At 38.2% G+C, this 25,374-nt stretch overlaps 1 protein-coding gene across 1 annotated transcript in view; it reads left to right on the plus strand.

Annotated features, from left to right (window-relative positions):
- Nucleotides 1-24,986, plus strand: part of SUSD1 (sushi domain containing 1) — a 40,737-nt gene extending 15,751 nt beyond the window's left edge. Inside the window, exons 8-16 of the mRNA XM_088533664.1 lie at nt 1,439-1,533; nt 3,066-3,255; nt 4,102-4,196; nt 5,321-5,507; nt 14,219-14,312; nt 15,364-15,619; nt 19,169-19,208; nt 21,664-21,757; nt 24,561-24,986. Coding sequence (XP_088389790.1) covers nt 1,439-1,533; nt 3,066-3,255; nt 4,102-4,196; nt 5,321-5,507; nt 14,219-14,312; nt 15,364-15,619; nt 19,169-19,208; nt 21,664-21,757; nt 24,561-24,699 — 1,190 coding nt within the window. The 3' untranslated portion in view covers nt 24,700-24,986. The remainder of the gene's footprint in view (nt 1-1,438; nt 1,534-3,065; nt 3,256-4,101; nt 4,197-5,320; nt 5,508-14,218; nt 14,313-15,363; nt 15,620-19,168; nt 19,209-21,663; nt 21,758-24,560) is intronic.
- The last annotated feature ends 388 nt before the right edge of the window (nt 24,987-25,374 follow it).

A 25,374-nucleotide genomic window follows, 5' to 3' on the forward strand; every position in this document is an offset into this window, starting at 1 on the left:
TGCTGTGTCCTTGACAGCAGTGAGACAGTTGTCTAAGAAAAGAAACAACAAGCTGATCTTCCTGACTGATCTTCCTGTGTTTTCCCTGCAGCATGAATCAGCTTTTAAATATTTTGTAAATTAATACAGGTGTGCTAAAGGCTTTGTGCCTGGTTGCTACACCTGCACTCACTATGTGCTCAGATTTGTAGGTTTCATTCTTTTAATCTTATATCTTCTCTAATTGTTTTTTAACTGTGATTGTGTCTTTTTTTTTGTAGCCTCTCTTTTCTTACAGGCAGGTCTTTTGCATGATCCAGTGTGACTCTTTTATTTAATTTATAAAATACAAGTATTTATTTATGAATATGTTTATAAGTAATACTGATAAAATTTTGACAAAAGTTAAAAAGTTAAAAAGAAGGACCAGAAAAATAACGAAAAAAACATCCATTTAGCTTCAGAAAAGCTCTTCTCCCATCTAGCGCAGAAGTTTTCTTAAAGCACTTTATTGCGGCGTGCTGTATTCAAAGTGTCTTTTTTTTGTAGCCTCTCTTTTCTTACAGGCAGGTCTTTTGCATGATCCAGTGTGACTCTTTTGTCAGTGGTATAATGTGGAATAGATTGATTCTGCCTTCTTAAGACTGAGCTACTCACAAGTCAATCTGAAGACTTTGTAGACCACTGGATCTCATGAGATCCAGGTGCTGGCACCAAAGTGTAAGGAGGCTCCTGAATAGTCCGAAATAGTGGGGCGTTCTTTCTTGCTCTTTGTTTTTTGTGGTGTGAAAATATTGTAAGCAGATTAAAATGAGAGACTTTGGGCTGCCATGCAGAGATACGACACAAGGCACAGGTTTAAAATACTGTGACCAGGAGGAATATCCAAAGTGAGCAGAATCTCTTTTCTCAGGGGCTATGACATCTGGATTGTCATGCAGTATGGAAGAATTTGATATTTAGTAGAGCCTATAGGTTCTTGTGCAACAAAAAGTGCCATTTTGTGTGTATTCTTTGATGTATAGAACTGTATCGGTGATGGAGTGGCACATGCATGATGGAGTGAATGAGCTTGTTGCTTTAGTGTCAGGGGACTATAATGTAGTTTTAACATCTCAAAGATCTGTAAAACCATTAGAATTAAATTTTTCATACATTAGAGTACAAACCTAGGGAAGTATTTTATTTTCATTGTTTGTGGTAGTTGTGGCATGTCAGCCCTGTGTTTAAGGACTTGGGCAGTCACAAGCTCAGAAGTTTTTGTTTCACTTGGTCTTGTATTTTAGTTTTAGGAGAATACACAGTTAGGTGAAAAGTTTCTACCTAACTTCTGTGCGCTTTGTTTGTCTTTTATGAAGGAATTATTTAGAGGGAAGGAGAAATAAAACATTACTCCAAACTTTATAACATTTACTCAAGAAATAATAATGATCTTCTGTGTTAATCTTTTTGCTCATAGAGGAAGAATTACTCAGTAACTTGTCCATATTCAATGAAACCTGTGTGAAGTGGCAGAGGAAAACGGGAAGATCTGGTGTGCAGAAAACATACACAGTAAGTGATGCAATATTTAACTGAGGGAGAAGCCTCGTCCTGGTTAATTCTGGAGAGTCAGCAATGGAGAACTGTTTTGGGGTTTGCTGGCAGCATTAGTTCTTGGCTTTTTCTTTCCAGTGAACCACCTAAAACCCTCCATGTGAGAGAGGAAGGAAACACATCCTTTCCCTAGCATCAGTTGAAGGGCTCAACAGCTGTTGGGGTCCCGCTGCAATAAAGCATTTAAATGTCTGCCTAAAACTAGGGAAAAAAAAAAAAGCTTTTATTTAAATTACATTAGAGAGAGCTCACTTTGACATAGAAAAGTACAACTTGTGCTCTGCCCCGCTCTCTGATGTAATTATTTCAAGTAAACACCAAATCGCATGCAGATACCGGACAAGAAATGAAAGGTAAATTGAAATATTGTGTCTTACTCAAGAGATTCAATCATCTTATATTTAAACATTTTGTAACTTTATTTCCTGGAAATTGAATGCAGCTTTTGTAACTACTTCTTTTGCCACCTGTAAGCATAAGAGTAAATGTTAAAATATACGTACTTTGAAACAGAAATACATAAAAATTCAGGAACAAATTGCTTAGTTATCTAAATAACTAAATAATAGTCAAGAATTCTTTTGACAAGGACAGCATCCAAGAAAGTTTGACTTTTTTGAGCATGCCCAAACATGGAAGGAAGAACTTCTAGAGGTGGGAAGCTAATATGTAAAACATTACAAGGCTGGTTGTTAACTTAGGGAAATAACCTGTCCTATAGGTTATAAACTAGTGCACTGTCAATCTGAGTGCTTTTATTAAGCACCACTTAGATGGGAAACAAAGCAGCTGCCAAATGATGCTAGCAGTTGGAAATTCTTACCAGGGTACGCAGTGGTGCCTGGCAAACTGCAGATCAGTCTGTACATTGTGCAGTGTGCTCTGTGCATTTGTGCCCGAGTTTAGGTCTCAGCGAGGAGCTTGTGAAAACTGAGGCTTAACCGTATGTGCTAAGGTCCACAGTGCAGCGTGGTCTGCGTTGAGCTGAGTTAGGTGATTAGCTAATGACCCATCTTTATCTGCTGCTTCATCTCGTGTAAACGCCGGCTCTCTGTTGCACTGTCCTGAGCAGTGGAAGCCCTTTCCCGTTGGTTCTCACGGTCTTGTTGCTGCTTCTATAGAGCACAGGGAGAAGAGCAGAAAAAAAAACCCAAAAACCCAGAAGTAGCAACCTGGTGCCATTTACATCTATATGCGGTAAAGAAGAAAAAGTGTGTGTTTACTGATACCTTATATTTGAGGTGTTTTAGGGCCTCCATTGTTTGTTTTACAATATACAACAATAACAATCTTCTTAGCAGCCAGAAGAAACTAAGAATCTGCTTTATTAAGCCACTTGATACAGCAAAACGTTTAGACACAAGCGTATTTTTTGACTCCTGCTGTATTCAAAAAAAAAAAAAATCCTAGAATTAGCACTAATTCTCAAGCCCTAATTGAATTTTGAATTGTGTAGAGCCACAAAATCGTTTTTGTTAATCCCTGATTAGTTTCGCATACTGGGCCAAAGGTGGGATGAGAAGACCTTCTCAGAGGTTGTGACACTTAACATCACTACAAGAGAAGACAACCCAGAGGTCTGCCTAGAACTCGACTCCGGCACTAACTATCTGGTGAATGTTACCACCATCTCTTCTGCAAACGTCACCGTCTCAGGTACAGTAGCAGTTCAGACAAAAGGTGAGTTGTGTTTTGTATTCACTGTGACATGTAGAAGATGTTACTCTGGTTCATTGTTCGGAGTTTAGCAGACAGCATAACAGGCTGTTTCCAAGACTATCCCACCTATTTTTCTCACTTCTCAAATAAAACCACCATCACCATCCTTCCTTTTCTGTAAGAAAAGATGTTTTTCTTCCTGCTCGCCATAGATGACAAGTCTGTGAGCGAACTTAGAGCTGTGGTGGCAGTTGGCCTTCGGAAAGACTTGGTGTGTTCATTTTTCAGGTGTTGTCTGTTGCTGAGCTGTGCATGTGAGCATTGCAGATAACGTCCCTCTTCAGCAGGGATGAACAGTGTTTTAGAGCTTTTCTGCAGTTGCAGAGAAGGGTCATGCCTTCTCTCTGAGTTGGATTTTCTAACATTTTAATCATGGATCCTTTAAGTTTGCTTCTGGCAAATTAATTCTAATGAGACAAGCCTGGGGAAATAATTGCCTGTGGAATCTCAAAAAACATATATTTTTAAGTGTATTTATCCTCGAATGAATCTGCTGCTACAAGTGGTTCTGCAATAAATTTATTCCCATCAGGAGGGCTGAACTTTTAGATCTTCCTGTCCTTACATCCCTAAGTCTGGGACAAATAAATCCTTTCTTGATTTCCCAAACAGCAAAGCCATTCTTGGGGGGAAAACTGTTTATGCTTTATCTACTGTAATGGTGTGCTCAGAACAGAATGAGATTCTACCTCCTACTCAGAAGAGAATGAAAATATATATATTTTTTTGAGCTACTTACATTCAATTATGTTAAAGAAGGCGGGGTTTTATTGTAGTGAGTTGTTCAATTTTTTATTGTCTCCACAGTAAAGGAAGCTTTCAACAATGTATTAATTTTTAATGACACCTGCTTGAAATGGCAGAGAAATGTCAGGGGAGCTGCTATAGAAGACAGATATTCAGTAAGTGATAATACATGTTTTGAATCTGTGACTTTTTTGCCTTTCTATTTCAATCATGTATGTGAGCAAACCTGTTTTCCTCTATGTTCCTCATGCTAATAACATCTTTCATAAAAAGAAAAAATGGAGTAAGCTCGCATGGCAATATTTGAAAAAGAAATACATCACCATGATCCTTTTCTAGTCTCTGCCTCTTGGGCACTTTTCCTCTGTCCTACTCTAAATGTCTTTTGCCTTCATTGTCTGTACCTTCAGCTGGCTTATTCCCAGTGCCAAAAAAGCCTCTTCCAATTCCATAAAGTGAGTCTGTCCTGTAGCAAGGCTTCCGTCTGCTCTATCCCGTCTGCTCTATCCTGGTAGGACATTTATGCACAAGATCTCTCTGCCAGAAGGCCGAGAGACCTCCCTGTGCTTGGAGGTGCTCAGGGTTATATAAAGACATGGGGTCCACTTAAAAGAAACAACAGCATGTGATTTTAATATAGCAAGCATTTTAGTTTTTATTAATGAGAAAATGACCAGAAGAGCTCTTAATGTTAAATAAATAACTCTATGTAGTGTAGGACATGAACAGTAAAATAATTGCACACAAATCCAAACAAAACAAAAAAAACACGTCTCTAATTTTGCATAGAACCATAGCTTTCTGTAGACAGATTCTGGGAGATTCTTGGCATTCAGAACACATTTTGACATAGCTTGAAATTTCTTGATTTTTACTGAAATGAAATACCTTGATTTGACCTTCAGGGTCAAGCCACAAAAGTTTGCATGTGAGTTCACCTTTATGTCTCATTACTTTGCACAGTGAGGACACACTGTGCTGAACATGTTTATTGGCGTGCAAGCAAGACTCATGGGAGTTATGTTCCTCATAGAAAAGAGAATAGACTAGGAGGAGGAGAAGCAGGGAATTAGAGCAATGTCAGAACTGATAAGCAAGAGGGGCTGCACTTCATGTCGAATTTAGGAAATATTTGAATTAGAATAGTAATGCTTGATGTTCTGTATACTATGATGTGTGTTTCTTCTATTCATTCTCATTTACTATATGGCATAAATGAATGCAAGTGGTGTATTAAAACATGGCAGTTTCCATGCAGTGATTTTTTTTTTTGTTACAGTTTCATGTGCAAGGCCAGCGTTGGTATCAGAAGGAGTTTTTTCATGAAATGACTTTCAGCCTTACCACGTACAAGCAGGCTCCAGAAGTTTGTTTTGATTTGCAGCCGGGCACAAATTACTCTGTTAATATTTCCATAGTAGCTTTGAATTTTTCACTGCTGGTTTCCATGACAACACAGATTGCAGGTAGGTCCTGCCATTTATTTTATGTATTTACAAAAGGACCCGTTGAGTGCAAGAAATCAAGATGGAAAAGCATTGCTGATCTCTATGTTGTAATGCTCTCTCTCAAAAAAAAAAGCTCATTCCTTGCTCTTTTCATTGTTCATTTTTAGAGGTTTCGTACTGTTATCAACCCTCCGCTTAGAGCTGGAGAGGAAACGCGAGGGGCACAGTGTGTTCAGTATGTTTCAAAGTGTCATTCTGGCACAGTGAGGAAAAGATAGATGTTGGGAAAGACATGAGGTTGGTGTGAGAGCTGGGTTTGGTTCCCTGCACTGCTAGGGAATGAGTTACTTACATTCTTGGTATCAGTTGTGTCTGCTGTGGAGATCATAATGCTTCATGTGGGTATTGAGGACAAAAGATATCACCAAAGTCAGTGAGGAGCTGCCAGACAGATCCTTATAAGTAAGTACCTCTGGCAGGACCCTCACCCGCTGGCAGAGTGCAAAATGGTAAAGGCATTTTAGCAAAAATGTCACACTAAGGAGACTGAGTATTTTGCAAGATATTTTCACTGCACCAAAATGCTGTGATAAAGATTGTCTGTCATCTTTAACTCAGTTTTGTTTGGAACAGTTTTGCGCTGTTCCTGTGTTGCTGTGCTTTCTGCATTATTTTATTATTGCAAGATGGAGTGTGGGCTTTGCTGCCTGTATCAATTCTCCAGGTTTTTGTTAGCAAACATTTGGAATAGGTAAGAAACCTTCCCAACCCTCCGAGTGCATGTTACAATGTTCAGGCACTAGGTGGAACCAGTCGTCTTCTGACTGCTCGTGAAGAGCTGGGGATTAGAATTTGTGATGCTTCTAAGGATTAGTAATACAGAAGTTTTAATAAAGCAGAGGTTTTAAGCCTCATGAAAGCCAGAATATCTCTTTTTTGTTTTCTAATGGTGTGTTTAGGATACACAAAGAACTGGATTGTTTTTTATCCGGTTAGAGTAGTGATTTCATAATTCATTCTCAGAAATTTCCTAGCAGTCACTTGAAAGTACTGCCACGCTCATGAGCCTTGTAAAACTAACAAACTGACCAGAACTTGTTTGATGGAGGTGATTTTGTACTCAGAGTAACCTGTTTACCCCTGTACCCTGTCATCTTGTCAAACACCCTAGACCTGCAGGATTGCACAGGATCACCTGCTCGGAAGGCCTCTGGACAGGGGCTTTGCAGCAGGTATGTGTGAAGTGGTGCTGGTGACATGGCAGCTGGCATGTTTCCTGCTCAGCTAAGTTACTGCTTAATAAATACACGTGCGTGGTGCCAGGAAAGGTCTTGGCCTAAAAATTAGGTCATTTCTATTTTGAAAGAAGCAACTACTATACCGATCATTTTACTGCTGGTATAAATGACAATATTCATGTTATCATAGTTTTATAGCTCTTGCTTCAATGTTATAAAATTATTGACAACATTATGAAACTATGTGCACACTCCTTTCAATGAGCAGTAGAAAGTGGGTATTGCTATACCACTACGAATCTTCCTCTTGTGACACTTGTGACACATACACTCCTTATTATGCTTTCTTAATGACAGCCAAAAATGAAAAAGTAGGTCTTTTTGTGTTTGAAGTGTAGGGAAAATGAAAAAGGCATCAGAAATCAGGATGAATAGCTCATCAGAGGATAAAAATCTAAACCAGATATTAACATTTTCTAGCTATTTCAGCTGTTCTGATATGAAAAGGGAAATATTTAAATAATACTTGGCAGTGTCTGGCAATGTCCATTTGACTTTTGTTCCTTCTGTTTGGTAAATTGCATTAATTTATATAATAACTATTTTAACTTTAGAATGAGTCTGTAATTTCCTTCTACTCTTTCCATTTATTTTGCAATAAATAATACTTTAAACCAGATGGGTGTGTTTCAGTGGTGGGTGGAATGACCTCAATTTGTCTTCCATCTTAAGTCTGAAAAGTAGCTTCTCATTTTGGTGATTTTCTTGCTAAGAGGTGTTGTATAAATGCAAGATATGCTGAAAGCTTAATGGCTTCGAGGAAGCTGAGACTGACAGAGGTGTTGTGCTGCTAATTTACTTGAAGTAGCATTTATTGTGTAAAATATCATGTGGCATTTCTTCACAAATGCACGTTTAGTCAGTCTGTTTCCCCAGTTGGGAGTTAATCCATATTCTGTAAAGTGTCAAAACCCCTTGACTTTAGCGTACCCCTCACAACAGTCTTAAGTATGGAGTTTCAAATGCTATGAAGAGACACGTCCCAGATGGTTGAATGGATGCTACCAAATGGACCTAATTTCCTAACAGGGTTGGCCATCTGTGCAAACTTTTAAGAATGCTCCACAATGCGGTAAACTACATGCAAGTGCTAGTGAAAGTCTTACTTCTCAAAGCAAGTTTTGTAAATGCTACTCCCAGATTTAATATCCTGAATAGGAGGACTCATATGTCCACGGCGTTTATGAAGGAAAAGCCCAAGAGTTGGGACCCAGGAGCTTGCTTCTCTCCTGGCAAGTAACATCCTTTAAGAATAGTTCTGTGCTCAGCATGTAGTTGTTTTTGCCCATCATCTTGTGAATAGTAAATATAGTCTACCAAATGCTTTGTGCATCATTGAAGTTCTGTTCCTTTCATATTTCCAATAACAGACTTCTCACACAACCTTTTTTGTCTTCTTAGCTTATTTTAGACAAGCTCTCTGCACCTGTCTACTCAAGATAGGAAATTGAGTCAATTAGGAAAGATAGTCAGGCAGTGATTATACTGTAGATATAAAAAGATGATAGCAAGATTGTCTTTTAAGCAGGAATAGAGTCTGTGTCTATTTCCAAGGGGAAGGAGAGTGTCTCTTGGGTGTACTTTCTCATTCATTATTTCCAGTTATATGTCGCTCTGCCGTTCTTTCCTTTTGTAGGAATTCATGAAAGTATCCTCAGACAACTTTTTACTGTTAATTTCATTACCTGTTTTTATGTATAAATTTAAGAAGACTGAGCTTTATAACCACTGTCAAGTGTTCGAAAAACAAAACTGCTTGAGAAAGAATGATCTTAAATAAAGTTAGTGATACAGTAAATAAATAAATAGAGTGATGCCAAACTGTACAGAATAGGCACACTTGCAAGTTCTGGTGACAAACTAGCAAGGTTTCTAAAACAAGTCTTTCTCATGTAATTCAGATTCCTCATTCAGAATTCTGACTGGTATTTTAAAGTCTCAGTCTGTCATCTCACTTATTCCTGTTTGTTGCTATATATCGTGTGCTATTGCTCCAGTTACAGAACTAACATGTTCCCTTCTTAAGAAATGTAGCCATGCCGATAACCTGCTTCCTTTACCTCATTTATCAGAAAACATTCAGTACCGTAAAGCGTAAATAGGGTAAAAACTCATTACTTAAAGGAGGTAGGATATTCTTTCAAATGGCATTCCCACATGAATGTTGTGAAGAAAAGGACGCACTTAAAGCTGGGTGTTTAGTGGAATAATAGTCAAAATGTGCAGAACTGAGACACTCTCTGTAAAACAGAAGGGGGGAGCTCTTGGTACCAGCATCTTGAAACAGTCCACACAGAACCGCAGAAGTGTGGAGGGACGTGTTAGGATCAGCATGTTTGTTTTCCTTTCTAATCCCAGCGCCCTGAAATCCACATTTCATTTTCTGCCTCTCAGTTCAGAAACCAGACAAAATCCTTAATCATCATTTTTCATTCTGTTTCTTTGGATAATATTTTTTCCATCACGTGCAGTTCTACAAGACTTGCTTTAGAAGATCTTGCTGAGCGACCGGCACGTTTTCAGTGCAACTCTGTAAAAGGTATTTTCAAGGACCTTTGCCAGGATTGTGAAATGTAGAAAAGAAATCAGACTTTCAGGCTGTATTTTAATGCGTGGATATGTATGTGTTATCTCCTGCCATCTTTCCACTCCTTCATTTTATCTTCACAGATTAGGGCTTTTATCTCAGCTTGGCTTCCTTGCAACAGGGGAGTCATGGATTGGAAGAGAGTTAATGCATGTGTTTTCACTTCAATATCCTTAAATTTCTATGCTTACCTTTCACACATATTGCCATTTCTTACCTATTCTGACCAGCACAGAGCCTGGAAAGTGGTTTGAGTTACAGAAGTGAATTTCATTGCATAGTAAGTACAGTTCTTTAAAGTCCTTTTCCTGCACTGCAGGACAGATCAGGTAGTGAAATCCAACCTGTGTTTGTGGCCTGTGTTCATGTATACAAAACAAAAGATCCATTATTGTTCTGCTAAAACATATGATGGAAAAAAATTACAGTCATCCTTTGATAAAGCGAGCTCTTTAAGGTCTGGAAAAGGAGAAGGAAAAGCAAATTACTTTCCAATGAGGAACTGAAAGCCTGGGCTATCTGGCGATAAAACAGTTCTACTGCAACAGCACTTCATATATTCCAACAGAGTCAATCCATTACAGTGTGCAACTTCAGCACAGAGAAGCAAATTTCTGGGAAAGGGGCATGATTAAAACTTGTGCATGAAATTGTTTGTATGCATGGAAGAAATAAAATGCCGATCCTGTAAACATTTCCATACAAACATTCATACATGCACTTTGCATTTATGCAAATCTGTTTAAATGCATTATACTTAAGTTCATTAAGTTTTTCAGTTATTTTTCTGACTTCTGTAATGACATTTTTTTTTCCATAAATATCTGAAACATCATGCTCATTCCAATCACCTCTGTCCTTCTGTTTACAAAGCTCTTGATGTAAGTGATTCAGGTAATTCTATACAGCCACTGCTTTATGTGTTGGCTAGAATTCTGGTAGTTAAATAATACCAATAAAAAAAATCTGCTGTTTTAGCACTTCTAGATGACTCTTGTATATTTTACATGAATGCTTTTGACTTCCTTGTTTTAAGATTCAGTAAAAAAATGCTGTGATGTAAAGTCTTCACTTAGGGCTGTTTCATTGAAAAAAGAAAGCAAAACAAAGTAGATAAAAAAAAAAAACACTTGTTTGCAAGAAACTAAGATCACAGTGGTGGCATTATTTCAGCAAAGAGTTGTTCTTGCTTATTGTTTGGCTTTAGGAGTAATCCTTGATTTGACTTCCCAGAACTTGCAAAGAGTTACCATCTATTTTGGGACTTCATGACTTATTTCCCTAACTACTTTTAAAGCTTTATCATCGGCACAAAATTACAAAGGGAAGCATTAAATAGGGCTACCTTGGAGCAAAGCATAGGGCATCTACTAAGGTACACGTCATTCAGTTTAGCAGATTTTATCTATGTGTAACCATATAGAGAGAGAAATAGAGATGTATACATTCATTTTTGACTCAAACATGTATAGGAAACTTTACAGTCTTTCTTGCCTGCTTTATGTATTTTAAGGTAAATGAATAACACAGTATTGTTCCAGAGTCTTCAGAGTCATGAGTAAGGTCAGATGACAGGAAAGCATTAAATATTTTGTTGTTTCTAGTAGGGAATGTCATGAAAGTGCTGATATTGCCCATATTGTGGCAGTTCGCCTGTGCAGTGCTTGGACAGCAGTAATAAACAGCATCTGCAAAAATCGGGTCTGTAAAACAAGGAGTGAAAAATACATTTCCAGGATTAGAGAAAAAAAACCTTTTCCTTTATGAAGTGTTTTCATAAGAACAACTGCTTCCCATGTGCTAGACTTTTCAGAGGAGAAAGATTGCAGTAGAACAGCAGACAGGCTTTTGGTCCAAAATGTTCGTGTGCTGTTTTCCCGTGTTTTTTGCAATAGCAGGCACTTCCTGGCATGCGTTCCTTTCCTGTAGCCTGGCCTTATGTTCTGCAGGAGACTTAGCGTGTGTGGTTTCTTGTTGTAGAAAATGAGCCTCCCAATGAAGCGTCCAGGTTGTCACAACCTAGTGCCGCTGTGCTGAGGAGTGCTGAGAGTGGAATTAGCTCAGCGTGGGTGTTTTTTTCGATGCATGTCTTTAAATTTGGACATTCTGAGAACCTAATAGCAGATTTTTTTAAAAAAAACAAGTAGCCTGTTGCCATATGTTGCATATGGAAGAACTCCTTCAGAGGGCCTGATTCTTGAAGCAAAAATACAGTCCTTTCATTTATTATTATTATTATTATTACAGATTGTTGTGATTTGTTTACTCTTATTAAAACAGGCAGGGAATTTTATATGTGCTTAATGTTTTTAAATATTTGTATTTCTTATCAGCAATTAAAAATGGTGAAAGACTCCAATCTTGAAAAGCAGTGTGCTTTGCGGATTTTGCTTCCTTCAGCTTACTTATTAGGACTGACAGTGGGGATTGCTTTCATTTTCTGCATCATTTCTGTCAAATTTTGCAAACAAAAATCTATGTTACCAACAGTCCTTTCGCCTCTTATATCCTCTTGCACTGCTAGCTTGAAAAATATGCAAAGCCATTGAATTCTTTACACATTCTGGTTGAGATTTGAGAAGAAATTCCTAAGCTTTCCTTGGGAATTGGAAGCCTCCCAAGGGAAACAAAGCATCTCCTGGTGGTACTGGATGCTGAAAGAAACAAAGATGTGAGAGAGGTACCACTTAAATCTATCCTGGTGGAATGTATTTTCCTATCTGGATGCCCACTGGCAAAGCCTGTGCTGAGGAACCTTGAAGTTAGGGGATATTTTCATGTCTTAAGTTACATTTGCTTAATTTGAAGGGTGCAAAAGGTGAAAAGATTGGATGTCACATATTGTTCAGGCTAACCACATTAGTTAGAAATATTGCCTATAAATATTAAGGTATTTGTATTTCTAAAAAGACTGAGGAGACCTTCTTTGAGTAAAGACTGTTTCCTATTCTCGCTGGCAGCCACACTGAACGCTTCTGATAGTTAGACTATGAGAATTCATTTGGCTCAGTAAGCTTTGAAGAGGTTCTGCTAAGGATGATTGCTATTGCAGGCAAGGTAGAGTCTGTTTTCCTTTGGTTGTGTATATATGACCTGTTATCTTTATACTGCACGTGCTGTGCTTATGTTGTTCCTTTTCCTCAGTGGTGTATGTACTCAAATTTATTTTAAGCTGAGGTCATGTGGGCTCTCAGGTTTTGTTTTGGCAAAGACAAGCCTTGGGTTCCTTCTCTGGATCTTTCTTGTGGTCATGCCATGTACTGGGTTGGTTGGACTTTGTTGGGAGTTCAGGCAGTTGTGAAACGGTTGTGCCCAGAATTTCTGTAATTGTGTTGGTACTGTTCCATTACTGAAATCCCTTTGTTAGGCCTTTTGGAATTGCTTTTCCTTTATACCTGTTGCTACTTTGGTGATTGACATTCACTACTATATTCCTCTTAATACCCACTACCCTTACCACTTTCTACTGCTGAATTTCATCCCGTTTTTCCCAGAACAGTGCCTGTCGTGGTGATTCAAGTTCTTTATGTAACATCTCCATAGAGCTTGACACTGAGCAGTGAAATTCATCTGCATACACCTGGAATTTCTGCCATGATCATTAGAACTGATCTTAGCACTGCTTTTGTTTAATCTTGGAGGAACATCTCTAATAACCTTCCTGCAGCCAGTATTTCTACTTCCAACATGTTATATATTGCTAGCTCTCCGTTTACCAGCACTTTAGCCACTTTGCTGTTTTTCTACCAATGCTGATGATGTTCCACTGCTGCACAAATGATTTTCTATATGGCAGCACGTAATTCAGCTACTCAGTTTCTACCGTTTGAAAAATCCATGCATCTCAGCAAGGATTTGCCTGGTGTGGTGTTGGCAAATCTGCATTACTTTTTTATTTTCTTTTCGTGATTTTGGTTATTCTTTCTAACACTGTTCTGAAACCTTCATTTCCAACACATGAGCACCGCATTGAGTGCTGTGTAGTCACATATTCAGACAGCAGCTTGGTAGGCCAATTTCTAGCCTAGTTCTACCTGTAAATAGTTGTGCTAGTTCTTTCAGGCTTGTGGGACACCAGCTTCCTTCTCAGGTGGGCACTCTGGAGCTCTTCCAGTTTTACTTCAAGGCTGGTGGCGTTAATTTTCTATTACCATAGCACCCATAGTCAATGTGTTGCTGTTAAATTGGGGGCAAAAGGTTTTGCATGTTTTTCGTCCTGAACACATTTTACCGCTGTAATATTACCACTAATTACTACTGCAAATTAGAGTTCTGTATCCAAGTCCAATCCAGTTTAAGAGACTGGGTATTACTAGCTGACTATGAGCAATATCTAAGGAAGTTCCATGTTAAAAATGTTTTGGGCCCTAATAAATTCTCATTTATTCATCTTATTTTATGTAGTGGGCTCAGCGGTTCCGCTTCCCTCACCCCAACCATTTTGGTTATTCTAATAAATAGTATTGCTTCTTCCCACAAATCTTCAGTATCTCATTTCTTTACAGTCTATCATCATTTATGGATATTTCTATTTTTCCCAAGTAGCAAATGTATCAAAGGATTTGAATTAGGTTTGGCATGCTGTCATGTTCACATTTGCCCTGTGATGTTTGTCCTTTTCCTCTCCTTTCCTCTCCTCTCCTCTCCTCCCCTCTCCTCTCCTCCCCTCTCCTCCTCTTCTCCTTTTTTTAAAATCAGGTTCCCTACATTAAATACAGACTTGAGCCTTTGGGATTTGAGGTTCTGCTAATAGAGGATGTTTTGGGATGGCGGGGGGGAGTTAGGAACTTTCTTCAAGTAGTTCTAAAGCCTCTCTGAAATTGCCATATTTTTTTATCTTTTAGATCCTCCGTTCCCAGATGTAGAGTTTGTTGCAGTAAAAGGTTCTGTGCCCTTGCTCCGACTCCGGAAAGCAGATGATCGGAACGGCCCGATCAGGTTTGTCTCTGCGCATTCTTCGCCCTTTCAAAAAACATTATTCAGATTTATGTTATTTATATGTAGGAGCTTTTTGTTTGGGTTAGGTTATTTTTTTATTAGCAGTGGGATAAAACTGCGCTATGACTCACCGTTTTGCCTCCCTTAGCAGGATAGTATTTGGCTACAGACTCTTCCCCACTTTCTGGACCAAAATTCTGTCCATAATCAGTCTGAGGTTTTGCCGATTTTTTCCTTTAGCCGCAGTGAATTCACACTAGACTTTTATTAATGTGTCCAAGAGCAGTTCTACCCCTGTAATTTTTGTTTTCCAATGAATTTGGGCATCCAATAGAATTACTTTTATAGAAGACAGAGGAAATTAATAACAAAGCCTGTTTTTCTTTCTGCATATTCTAAATTTCTATTTCTGCATATTCATATTATTGCATTACTGCCAAGATGTATTTTTTTGGGAAGAGACAACATTTACATCATAGTAAGTACTTCTTGTGAAAGGAGGGAAATGGTGATTGCAACTCACTAAAGCAGAAATACTTAAAAGCTAGTAATATACGAGCAAATTGCTGATATAAAAACTCTGAGAATTACTCTTCTGTGGTAGAGCATCTTAGGCTAAACTTAATCTTGAGAGGTTTGAGGAGAAATTTAATGATTTTTTAGAAAGTGGATCCTCTCCTTTGAACTTGCTGCTGGGAAATTCTGAGCAATTGTTTTTAGAGGCCTGTTCTGCTTTGTCAATGACCCTATACACCAGGTGAGAGCAGTAGGCATCCAACAGAAATTGAGTTAACATGCAGTAACATTTAAAATTAATATGCATGTGTTAAGTGGAACCACTCTAAATTGTGCCTGCCTTACTCTTTGTACAAAATATTGTTGAATACACTCTGAGAGAAATATTCTTCTATAAGAAAAGGTCGTATTGGACATTGATGGTTAAAAACAGCTAAGAGGCTAAGGAAAAAAAAAAGAAAGTGGAAATGTAATGAAAGTCTGATGCTTAGGACATTGAACTGAGGGCTAAAGTTACTTTTTTGATTTCCTCCAGTTTTTATCAAGTGATTGTGGTTCCCCTGGGTTTGCAGAACACTTTTATTTGTGATTCGTTTGCTGCTGCAACTTTCTTCAGCAACACCACTGACACCGAGGGATACGTGGCAGCTGAATTCCAAGCCAAAGATGTTGCTGATAACATGTCAGTCACTCTTGGAGACAGACATTACTACGGGAAGTTTTATAATGCTCCTTTAAAGTTGGGAAAAGAGTATTCTGTTTTTTTGAGAATAATAAGCGAGTGGAATAAGGTAATGGATATTTTTAAAATTTTCTTTTATACCCGTGGAAAGAAATGTAACTGTGGAAAGGGAAGAATTTTAGCACTGTGTTAAATTTTTATGATGTTGAAAATATCTGTAAATTGACAGAATGAGAATAAATCTGAAGCATCTTTAAATAACTATTATATTATATTCAGGTCATTGTAATGTTGAAGTAATTCTGGTTGCCAAAAGGCAAACAATGGAAAGAATTAAAGATGAAGGGTCATCTCTTCCCTCATTAATTGAAGATATATCTTTAAACCAGAACCTAGTGAAGGAGATTTGTACTGAAAAATCTGAAATTACTACCAATCAGTGAAGAATTCTCTCATTTTTGAGTTTAATGTTCTGGAGCCAAGTATTCTACTTCTCCAAGTAACCAAGTAAATACGTATTTTATCATGTGTGTTACATTTCAAGTAGCAATGAATGTTAACTGCGCTTCACTTGGAGAAGGCTGGCTGGAAGACATATTATTAGCATAAATTATTGGCATTTTAAATTCAATATTTATTTTAATCAGATACAAAACTTCTAAAATGTACGTTTCTCTCGGCTGTTCAGTACTCAGTGTGTTTCCTTGCAGGATGTCATTATGCCACTAGTTTTCCATCATTATCCATCTCACTGGTCTACAGTGGATGTGTTATGGATAATAGAGGTTTCAGCAACATTTAGTTTTTCCTAACTGAGTCAGGTGACTGTGTTTTCAGGGTTGTATTTGTCCTGAATATCCAATGTAAGAAAAACAAAACAAAAGACCACTCAAACAGTGCGTCCTGCAAAGAAAACAAGATGGTTTGGGTTGGAGGTGTTGTGTGTAAGCACAAAGCAATGTGGCAGAGCAAATACTCATCTATGGGCCGCTTTCAGTTCTCTGTATATTTGGAAGCCCAAACTTCAGTAAGTGAAAACAGCTTCTAATAAGAAACATCGTTCTGCCTCACACCAAAATAAATGAAACAGATCAAATAAATATACATCATTTCTACACTGGTATCTATTAATATGTGTGCATCATACTTTTAAGTTTTTAGTGGAACAGATAAGATGGTTCCTGATCCTGATATAAACCTGTCATCTGTCACTAATTTCAGGTTAATACTCTGAAAGATTCAGCAAAAAAAAGGCGATGAAGGGCACTCAACTCCTAAATAGTCTTGTTATCCCAAAATAACCTGGAATTTGGAGTTAGGCCTATGCATTTTTCAGCAGAATTGGCTCTGTGGAGCAGGATTATTGCATGAGCCAAATATAAAACAAGTTTACCCTCGTTAAGCTTTCCTGAGTACTTCTTTCAGTTTGGTTTGCGTTTCTTGAGATTTTACACATTGGTTTCCCTAGCTCTTTTTCTTCAGCATTTTATAATAGGAGGAAACATTTTACTTTGTTATTTGTCTTGAGAGTCTTCTAGCACTGAACAGTACAGATTGCATATGCATCTATTCAGAGGCTTGTTAAGTTTTTGCTAAGTTGTATTTTCCTACTCTTTCATGAAGATAATTGCTCAAAGTTTCCAGGTATATTTTCTAGGCCAGCCACTGATTTAATGGAATATAGGTTACTTATAAAAGTGACAGTTCTCTTCCTTCTATTTAGAATGCAACAAGTCCTTAATATACACCTTCCCTTATGTTTTTGTTACTAGAAGAAGCAGACGAAGTTGCATAACATTATACAAAAATAGTGAATTTGCAAAGACCAGACACCTCTGACTCTTCATTTTCTTTCTCTGAAATGAGATTTAAATCTATGGCACAAACCTGCTGGTTTATCTTCAGTTCGTTTGATGGCATATTTTGTGCAAGTGTTACTATTAAGAAATTCCAAAAATTGAGAATTCTAAATTGAGGATTGTTGGGTCTTCAGAGTTTCTGACACTCTGGTTACTCAAGTAACTGAATTTTTATTTGAGAACAACTATTTCAACATCTGTTTTTTTAATTGCTTTTTAAATTGTCCTGAAAGTGAATGTTGAGAATTAAGAAGTATAGCAAGAGTTTAAACTGATTTGAGATCAATTTGTTTGGCACAACTTTGTACTACTTCACTGTTGGCATCAGTTTTTCTGGTGCAAACACCATATGCATATAACAGAAGTGTCTGTGAATACTTGAGGTCTATGAAAAGTGGTGATAATTTTAGTAATTTATTCTGCTTTATTTTTTGGTGACATTTTGTATTTTTAGTAAATAAGCTAAGAACTTGGTAGAAAATTAGTCATGTACAAAGGGAACTTGAATATTTGCAGGAATAATCTGACCGAAAGCTTTCTGAGAAGGCATGGGGGTTTGCATGTGTTACCAGCTGGTAATTCATCAAAGGAAGGGTGTTATAAATTTGGTATCAAGTGCAGGTCAGTGTATTTTGTTTTTGAGATTCCTGGGAAGTCTATTAACTTGTTTTCTAGGTAGGGGAGTACTGACTTACTGCAAACCAGAGTGTGCCAAGGAGGTAGCTGTTCCAAAATGATGGCACTTAAACAGTTTTCTACTAGGTTGTGGGTTTTGCCAGAATTTTTAAACCCACTCTTTATTCTTTTTTCTTGCTATCTTAGTAGACATTCCTTTTCAGTGCTTCGTGTTTTTAAATAACTAGAAAATTTAAAATGAAAGCCTGTTTTTAGAAACACTGAGGTTTCAGGATTAGGCATGCAGGCACACAAAGGGAAGAATAAGCATACAAATGCTGTCTTGTTCTGTTGCACAAATGCTTCATACCCTAAGTCTCTGATTTCATGAAAATACGCCATTACCCTGAGCAACATAATATATTTTGCCAGAAGTCTTCATGAGCAATGCATTGCATGTATTCAGAGAAAGTCTGTGAAAGTCATTTAGCAGGAAAATCTATATAGAAGCACCCTGAAAATAAACTTCCCAGTAATTAAACAGGAGACAATAGAATTTAAAATAGAACAGGCACACGCATGTGTTTTTATGTTTTATGAGACAAAAGGGGAGAAAGGTTATACAGATGCCAAGACTTGTGGAAAAACAAACCTGTTAAAACAGTTTAAAAGAAGAATTTTGGTGAAGATTTCTTTAGATGCTGTGAACATGAACTTCTGCAAGTATTGTATAAAAATCCTTTAAAATTAAGAGGTACTAAGCATGCAGTCATAACCACAAAAATACTGTAATGTAGTATATGAAAACCATGTAATTATCTACTGTGTTTTAGCACATATATGCTACACAAGAACACAGTACATTCAGCCTTAGCATTTCATAATTACTAATTTTTTGACCATACAACTTCAAAGATCCTTTTGTGCCACTTACTTACATGCATAGGTAATAGAAAGAGAGGAAGAAAAGAGTAGAGCTATACTTCTGTCAAAACCATTATCTTTACAGTTTATAATCATTTCAGAAAAGCTAGGAGCTGTTACTGGAAGTAGAGAGGCAAGAACCACTCTCAATAATAACAAAATTAAATGTTTGGCAGCTGCCTGCTTGGTGAGGTTGTAAATGACAGTAATTTTTTTTCTATTCTGAACCTGATTTTTTAAAAAAATATTTTCATTTTCAGGTGAGAACACAGTCCTGTGCTGTTTGGGCACAAATTAAAAGTAAGTGCTTTTTTTTTTTTTTTTTTTTTTTTCAATGAGAAAGCAGTAGTCAAAGCTTGGGTTGGCAACATCTCAACATGAAATTAATAATTGCTGTGGCTATTCTTTCATTCACTATTAGTAGCTGGTTCGCTTTCAGGATTGTAAAGTAGAAATTTTGCTGTGCACTTCAGTATTTAGAGGAGAAACATTTGGACATCACATTTACAGCACTGGTTTTGCGACTAAGATTTGAAACATGAGAGATAAATGTAGTTTTCAAAGCTTGCTTTGAAAAATGCAGAAAAATAGAAAAAAAAAATCCTTTCTTCTGTATTAGGAGGAACTATCTTTACCTATTTCATCATATTACAGGAAAAGGCAAACATTAGCCTCTCCTAACAAAAAAAGTGGCCCCCTGAGAGTCCCCTCTAGAGTCTGTTTGGGGTCCAAAGACCAGATGTGGAAATGTGTTAGGAAATGTGGCACTAGGGAGTGAGATAATATTTTTGAAAGAGATGAAGATACTTTTGTATGTTTGCGGTGACTCTCCTCTGTTACTCAGAAAAAGCCGCACCTGACTGGCGCTATTGATCTGCCAGTGATAACTGTATGTTTATTTCTAGTTGCTTACTCACACAATTTGGTTGCTGCCCTGTTTAGAATATCATCTCAGCTGCTTGTTTTTATGAGAAATTCTGCTAAGCTCCAGTACATTTGAGGCCTGTTCTGCAGGTCCGAAGGGGCAAGAACTGTAAAATGGCGGTGGAAGGACTGAAAACTGCCCTCTTCTGAATTTCTCTTTTGCCAACTTGTAGAGCACTGAGAGAGATTGTGATATATATATGCTGTGAGAGATTGCCATATGTGTGTTTTGGGGGTGGAAAGGCAAAAATATGGGCTTTGCCTTTGCTTGTGTGTTAGTATTGGAGAGACTTTTAAGCAGACGGTGTTCTTGGCTTGAAGAGACTTGCGCAGTTGGAGAGGCCAAGAGTATTTTTGGCTCACTGAATCCTTTAAGGAGTATTCCACTTAATTCCACTTGTGGAAGGACAGGTCTATAAATTAGGTCTCAAGCCAACTGCACTGTTTCGGATGCCTTTCAGACAGTGCTTCACATTGCTGGATAAATTGTTGCTGTATAAAGTCAGAGGCACAGTGTGCTTCCTTGTGTCATTAGAGGTTGCCTGAGAAGAATTAATTCGAGGGTTTTCCAGCAAACATGTTCTACAATGTGTGGGGAAGGCATTTCTGTAGTTTCTTGGAGGACTGACGCCTGTTCTAGACATCTTTAATTTGCATGTGGCAACTGTTCTAGTTTAGCTGTTTCCAAAACCTGGACATGCTTGGAAGTTAAACAGATTCTCTCATGAGGTCCTCAACTGATTTTTTTTTTCTTTTGCAAGCTTTCCCGTGAGGTAGGGGAATGCAACATCGATACAAACCTTGCTACACTAGCAGAGTTGGGCAAACTTTTAAAGTTCTCCTATTTGCTTTATTATTATTATTGTCATATGTGTCTTTGTGCTTCAACCCAACTGTTGAAAGTGTTATGGGTAAATCCCAGCCTGCTTCTTATACCTGTGCCTTCACATGAGCCAAAAAAAAGGACATCCACTTATACAGCAGAAATCGCTCCCCCGGTGGTTCGGCATTTGGGTTCTCTTCATTGATGTGCACAGTAATTTCACTGAAAAAGGAATTTGCATTTCTTTTTGTGATAACTTAAACTTCTGCTGAAGCATCAAGTACTTATATGTGCTAGAGTTAACAGGAAGCAAAGGTGTGCAGTGTTGCAGGAATAAGATCCAGTGGCCCAGATGTCTGTGGGAAATCCAGAAAGAAAGGAGTAACTTTCCCTGCTGCTGAAAACATGAGGAAGGTAGAGGGATCAACTTTTTGTTTGTTCAGGCTCCCTTCACAGGTTCTTCTTAATAATTCTGGTGTTGTCCTCCTTAAATTAGTATAAACCTTCTGTTCAGAGCTAGGTGGCTTCTGGCATGGAGGTCTTGGGTAATACTGTTATGACTGGGTTTATTTATATATTTTTTGCTGAGGAGAAAAAGTGAATGGGAAAACAATACATGAATCGCAAAAATATTGAAAGAAAATCATTACGTTGTTTAATTAGGATTTCCTGGCACCAGAGACCACCTTGACATGTGACTGGGGTGGAAATTGCCAGTGGGAAAGGGAGAAAATGTTGACACTGCATATCAGAAATTAAAAGGAAAAAATAAGCAGGAAGGGTGAAGGATAGCAAAATGTAATCATTTCTGAGAAATACACCATTTAATCATGCTTGTTAGCTGGCTGCTGGCTACTGAATATTCAAATCATTATTGCCTGATGGAGCAGTCAGCCTAAACTGTGAGTTTTATTAGAATTATTTAGCTTGGAGCAGATTCAGCCAGTAAATCCCCAGACTGAAACTGGGCCGTTTGTTCACTTAAATAGTTTGATATTTTCCTTTCAGATTTATCGCCCGCTCCACAATACGTGACCGCCGTCGGATTAGGGTCGGTTGCTGCCATCTGCCTTATACTGTTCCTTTCTTTCTCAGCAGCACGGTATGTACAGTTCATTGTAGTTGTCCTGCTCAAAGCTTACTTGTTTGGCTTTTCAGTCTTTCTCTCAACTTTTAATCTTTCTCGCCAAAGAGCTTGATTAAGGTCTCCTAAGCGATTAGAAACTTCATTAATAGTCCATCAGGGAGCACCTTCTCTGGAATTTAGTCCATTGCATGAATTGGTGCCCCATGTATCTTTGAAGTCAAGCAGGGAGCATCTGAAAAATAAGGAACACACCTTAGTAAAGGAGGGATCCAGGAAGTGATTAGTGCCAGAAATTTAATTCAGAGATATTTTGATTTCATAGTGGCTAAATAAATGATGTTTATACAGCATGCTACTGTAAAAGTAAAGTCATGCCAAAGAAGTGGTGCTCTGCTTTTCTTATTTATGGAACAATCCCCAATCTTAACAACTTTATTCAAGACATCTAAAAATGCATTTTTTTCAAAAGTGGTTATCTTTAACAAAAGCCTACAATAAAGATGTGCTAGAAATCTTCAAGTAATTGATTGCTTTGTGTTTTTTGATCCTTTGTGTTTTATCTCCATGTAGGAACAATAATTTTATAACTTCCCTTTTTTTCAAAGGTAAAACAAATATATGTCTTTCAGAAATTGTTTACATTTATGTAAGTGTAAAATTTCCTAACCAAAAAACAAACAAAAAAAAACCCCACCTTGTCATTCATTTGAATATATTAGTCTCTGAAATGTATTTGTCTCAGAAAACTATTCTCCTGATTTATGTTCCTCATAATATCAGGAATGTACAGCCTGGGGGCCATGAGGAAGCATCAAGAGATGATCAGCTAAGCTGATTATTTGGCATTCAGAAAGAGAATGGCTTGCAGGATAAGCTTTTCCTTAAAAAGGCTAGTGGGATTGCTTGTGGTTTTCTGAAATTTAATTCAATTCTTACAGTGTAAATCCCCAAATAAAACCTCCACAGTTTCTTTCTCTAAGTAATTAATCAGAAAAGGGATTTCAGATTTTCTTTGGCAATAAGATACAGTCATGAGCTTGTGCTTGCAGTCATGATGGTTGCTTTTACTTTTTGGCATAAGCTGTCAGAATCAGCTTTTGACACTCAAGACAGAGGGGGCAAAACTGTGCTAGTGTCTTAGCTGGCACATCCTGGCAGATGGTTCGCAGCAGAAGGCACATCGTTAGGACACTGTGGGCTGAAAAACTCCTCAGTTACCTCAGTTTCTGTTGCAAAAATGGGACAAAGGGATATTAATGTTCTTTAAAACTATGTCCAAGCAATTAGCGCCAGGGAGGGTGGAGAGCTATTTTAAGATAAAAGGCAATAAGAATGGAAGAAACTCATGTGAGTATGAGTCAGTCATGAATGAGTGCAGAGGAGTTAAGGTCCTGATCTTCCATCTCAGTTTTCCTTTTAAAAACAGTGGGAGCAAAATCCTCAATTACTGTCCGTAGGGAGCTCAGTATATTTTGACAGGGATCATACTCTTCTATCGTGTAATATTATGGACTGGGGCTTGTTAACTCAGCAAATATCTTGTAAGCCTCTGTTCTCCTGTGTATAGGAACACCTAAATGCATTCCCCTGCGTTAGAGGGGTCAGACAGAATCCTTGGCAGAAATTAAATATGTGGGAGCCCGGGGTAGGAAAGTACATGTGCGAGACGACCGTTCTCAGTGCTCAGAAGAAATCCTGTCATGTTCATAAGTAACACAGTACTTGTTTATTTTAAAATAAGCAACATTTGGATCCATTTCTGAATGAAAATGTGATTTGAAAAACATATGAAGTCAACCTTGCCTCCTGTCCAGTTTTAAGACTGTGGTCTAGTGTGGGCAGTGTACTCCAAGAAAGATGGGGCATGATGAGAGGGACGGACAGACAGACAGAAGACCTCAGCAAAAGAGACCAGAGATCTGTCTGATCCAACCTGCAGGTAGGGTAATTTGGGGCTGGTTATCCAGGAGAAGAGGAGACTGAGAAGGAATGTGATAACGCACAAATACACAAAAAGCAATTACAGAAAGACCAGCCTGTCTGGTGAACAACAGTATGAGTAGTATTGTTTCTAAATGAGACAGCACTAGAATAAATTGCTGTGAAACTGGCACGTGGGTGGTCTGTAGGAGCAGGTTAAGCAAACATCTGTCAGGAGCAAAACAGTTACAGCTAATCTTTCTGTGCGATCAGAATGGTCTCAGATTATTTCTGGAGGTCCCTTTAAGCCTTTTGCTTCTGTAGTTTCCATCACAAAGGAGCGCTTTGTTCGCATGCCTGCCAGCGTGCCTCCTTCTGCTGCCCCAAGGATTATGTTATCTCAGAGGACCAGGTTGTGAATTCCTGCTAGGAAACCCACTGACAGCAGCCCAAACTGTTCTCGGTGAATGCAAGTCTGGGTACACAAAGCACAGAGGCTTTGACTGCATCAGCCCCAGGTTTTTATCTTTTTCTTTTAAAAAATGCATTAACACCAAGATGTTTTGTCACACATTCACGTTGCTTCGTTCCACCCAAACTGTCACTTCATTCTGTATGTGTTGTCCATCCAGATATAGAAGCACAGTGCCAAATCTATGGCACAGTGCCAAGTGTTGTCATGGCCAAGGTTCACCCAGGTCAGGTTACCTGCCAGTGATCTGACACTCTGAAGTACTCCCCACCTACATCACCAGCACCTCATGTGTTCCAAAACCCTTAGAAACTCTCCCATTTTTCCCATCAGCATGAATAATGTATGTCCTGTGCGTTTCGTGCTTTTGTCTTGAATGTTTTTGAAGTATTCTTTTTTTGACTGGATTTTTTTCCCTTTCACCAGGTCCTTTCTGGACAGCACAGCCCGCTGCCCGCCTGCTGCTTTGGTCTGTGAAGCCGTGCATTTATCTGCTACCACAGACATGACACAAGCAGGGATCACATCATCCTTCCTAGAGAATGAAAATGTCTCTCCTCTCTAATGTTTTATCCCCTCGAGTCAGCGCAGAGAAAATCCAGTCTCCTTACCAAAGTCAATGTATGTCAGATACAGGTGGACCTGTGCAGCACAAATGTATTATAGCGTGAGCAACTGAAATGTATTTGTTACTAGCAGAAAGATGTTTATGTGTCCCCTTGTTTCCAGGTGGTATGGGGTATAAAGGAGAACGTTTCCTGACAAACGGGTGTTTATCAGACATCAGCATCCTGTGTTTTGGCTACAGGCTTTAGCTCTTCTATCAAGGGTGACGGATAGGAGTACCTGTATTTACTTTATTGCATAAATAATCCCGTGATCCCCTTGATACTGTTTTATGATCAACTGCTCTTTTAGATTCCTTCAGATATACAAAATTTCCCCCATTGTGGGGGAAAATACAACCCTTCTACATGAAAAATGCCTATTGTGTATCCAAGTAAAAAAGCTAGGTAATTTTCATCGTTCACTTAAGAGTAGTGCTACTTCAATAACGAGTATTGAGTTGTTAGCCATGAAAGTGTCATATTTAAATAGTGTCACCAACAGATGTGTTCCAGAGGTACTGCAATTGTTGCTGATAGCAATTAGCAATAATTATCAATAGCACACTTATCTGTAAAACTGCGGTTTGCCAAAAAGCTGAGGAGCTTTCTTGACTTAGGAAACTATTTTAAAT

This window comes from Tinamus guttatus, unplaced genomic scaffold, assembly GCF_059628265.1.
Source record: "Tinamus guttatus ecotype Peru unplaced genomic scaffold, ASM5962826v1 Tinamus_guttatus_pri_ptg000513l, whole genome shotgun sequence".
NCBI classification, from domain to species: domain Eukaryota; kingdom Metazoa; phylum Chordata; class Aves; order Tinamiformes; family Tinamidae; genus Tinamus; species Tinamus guttatus.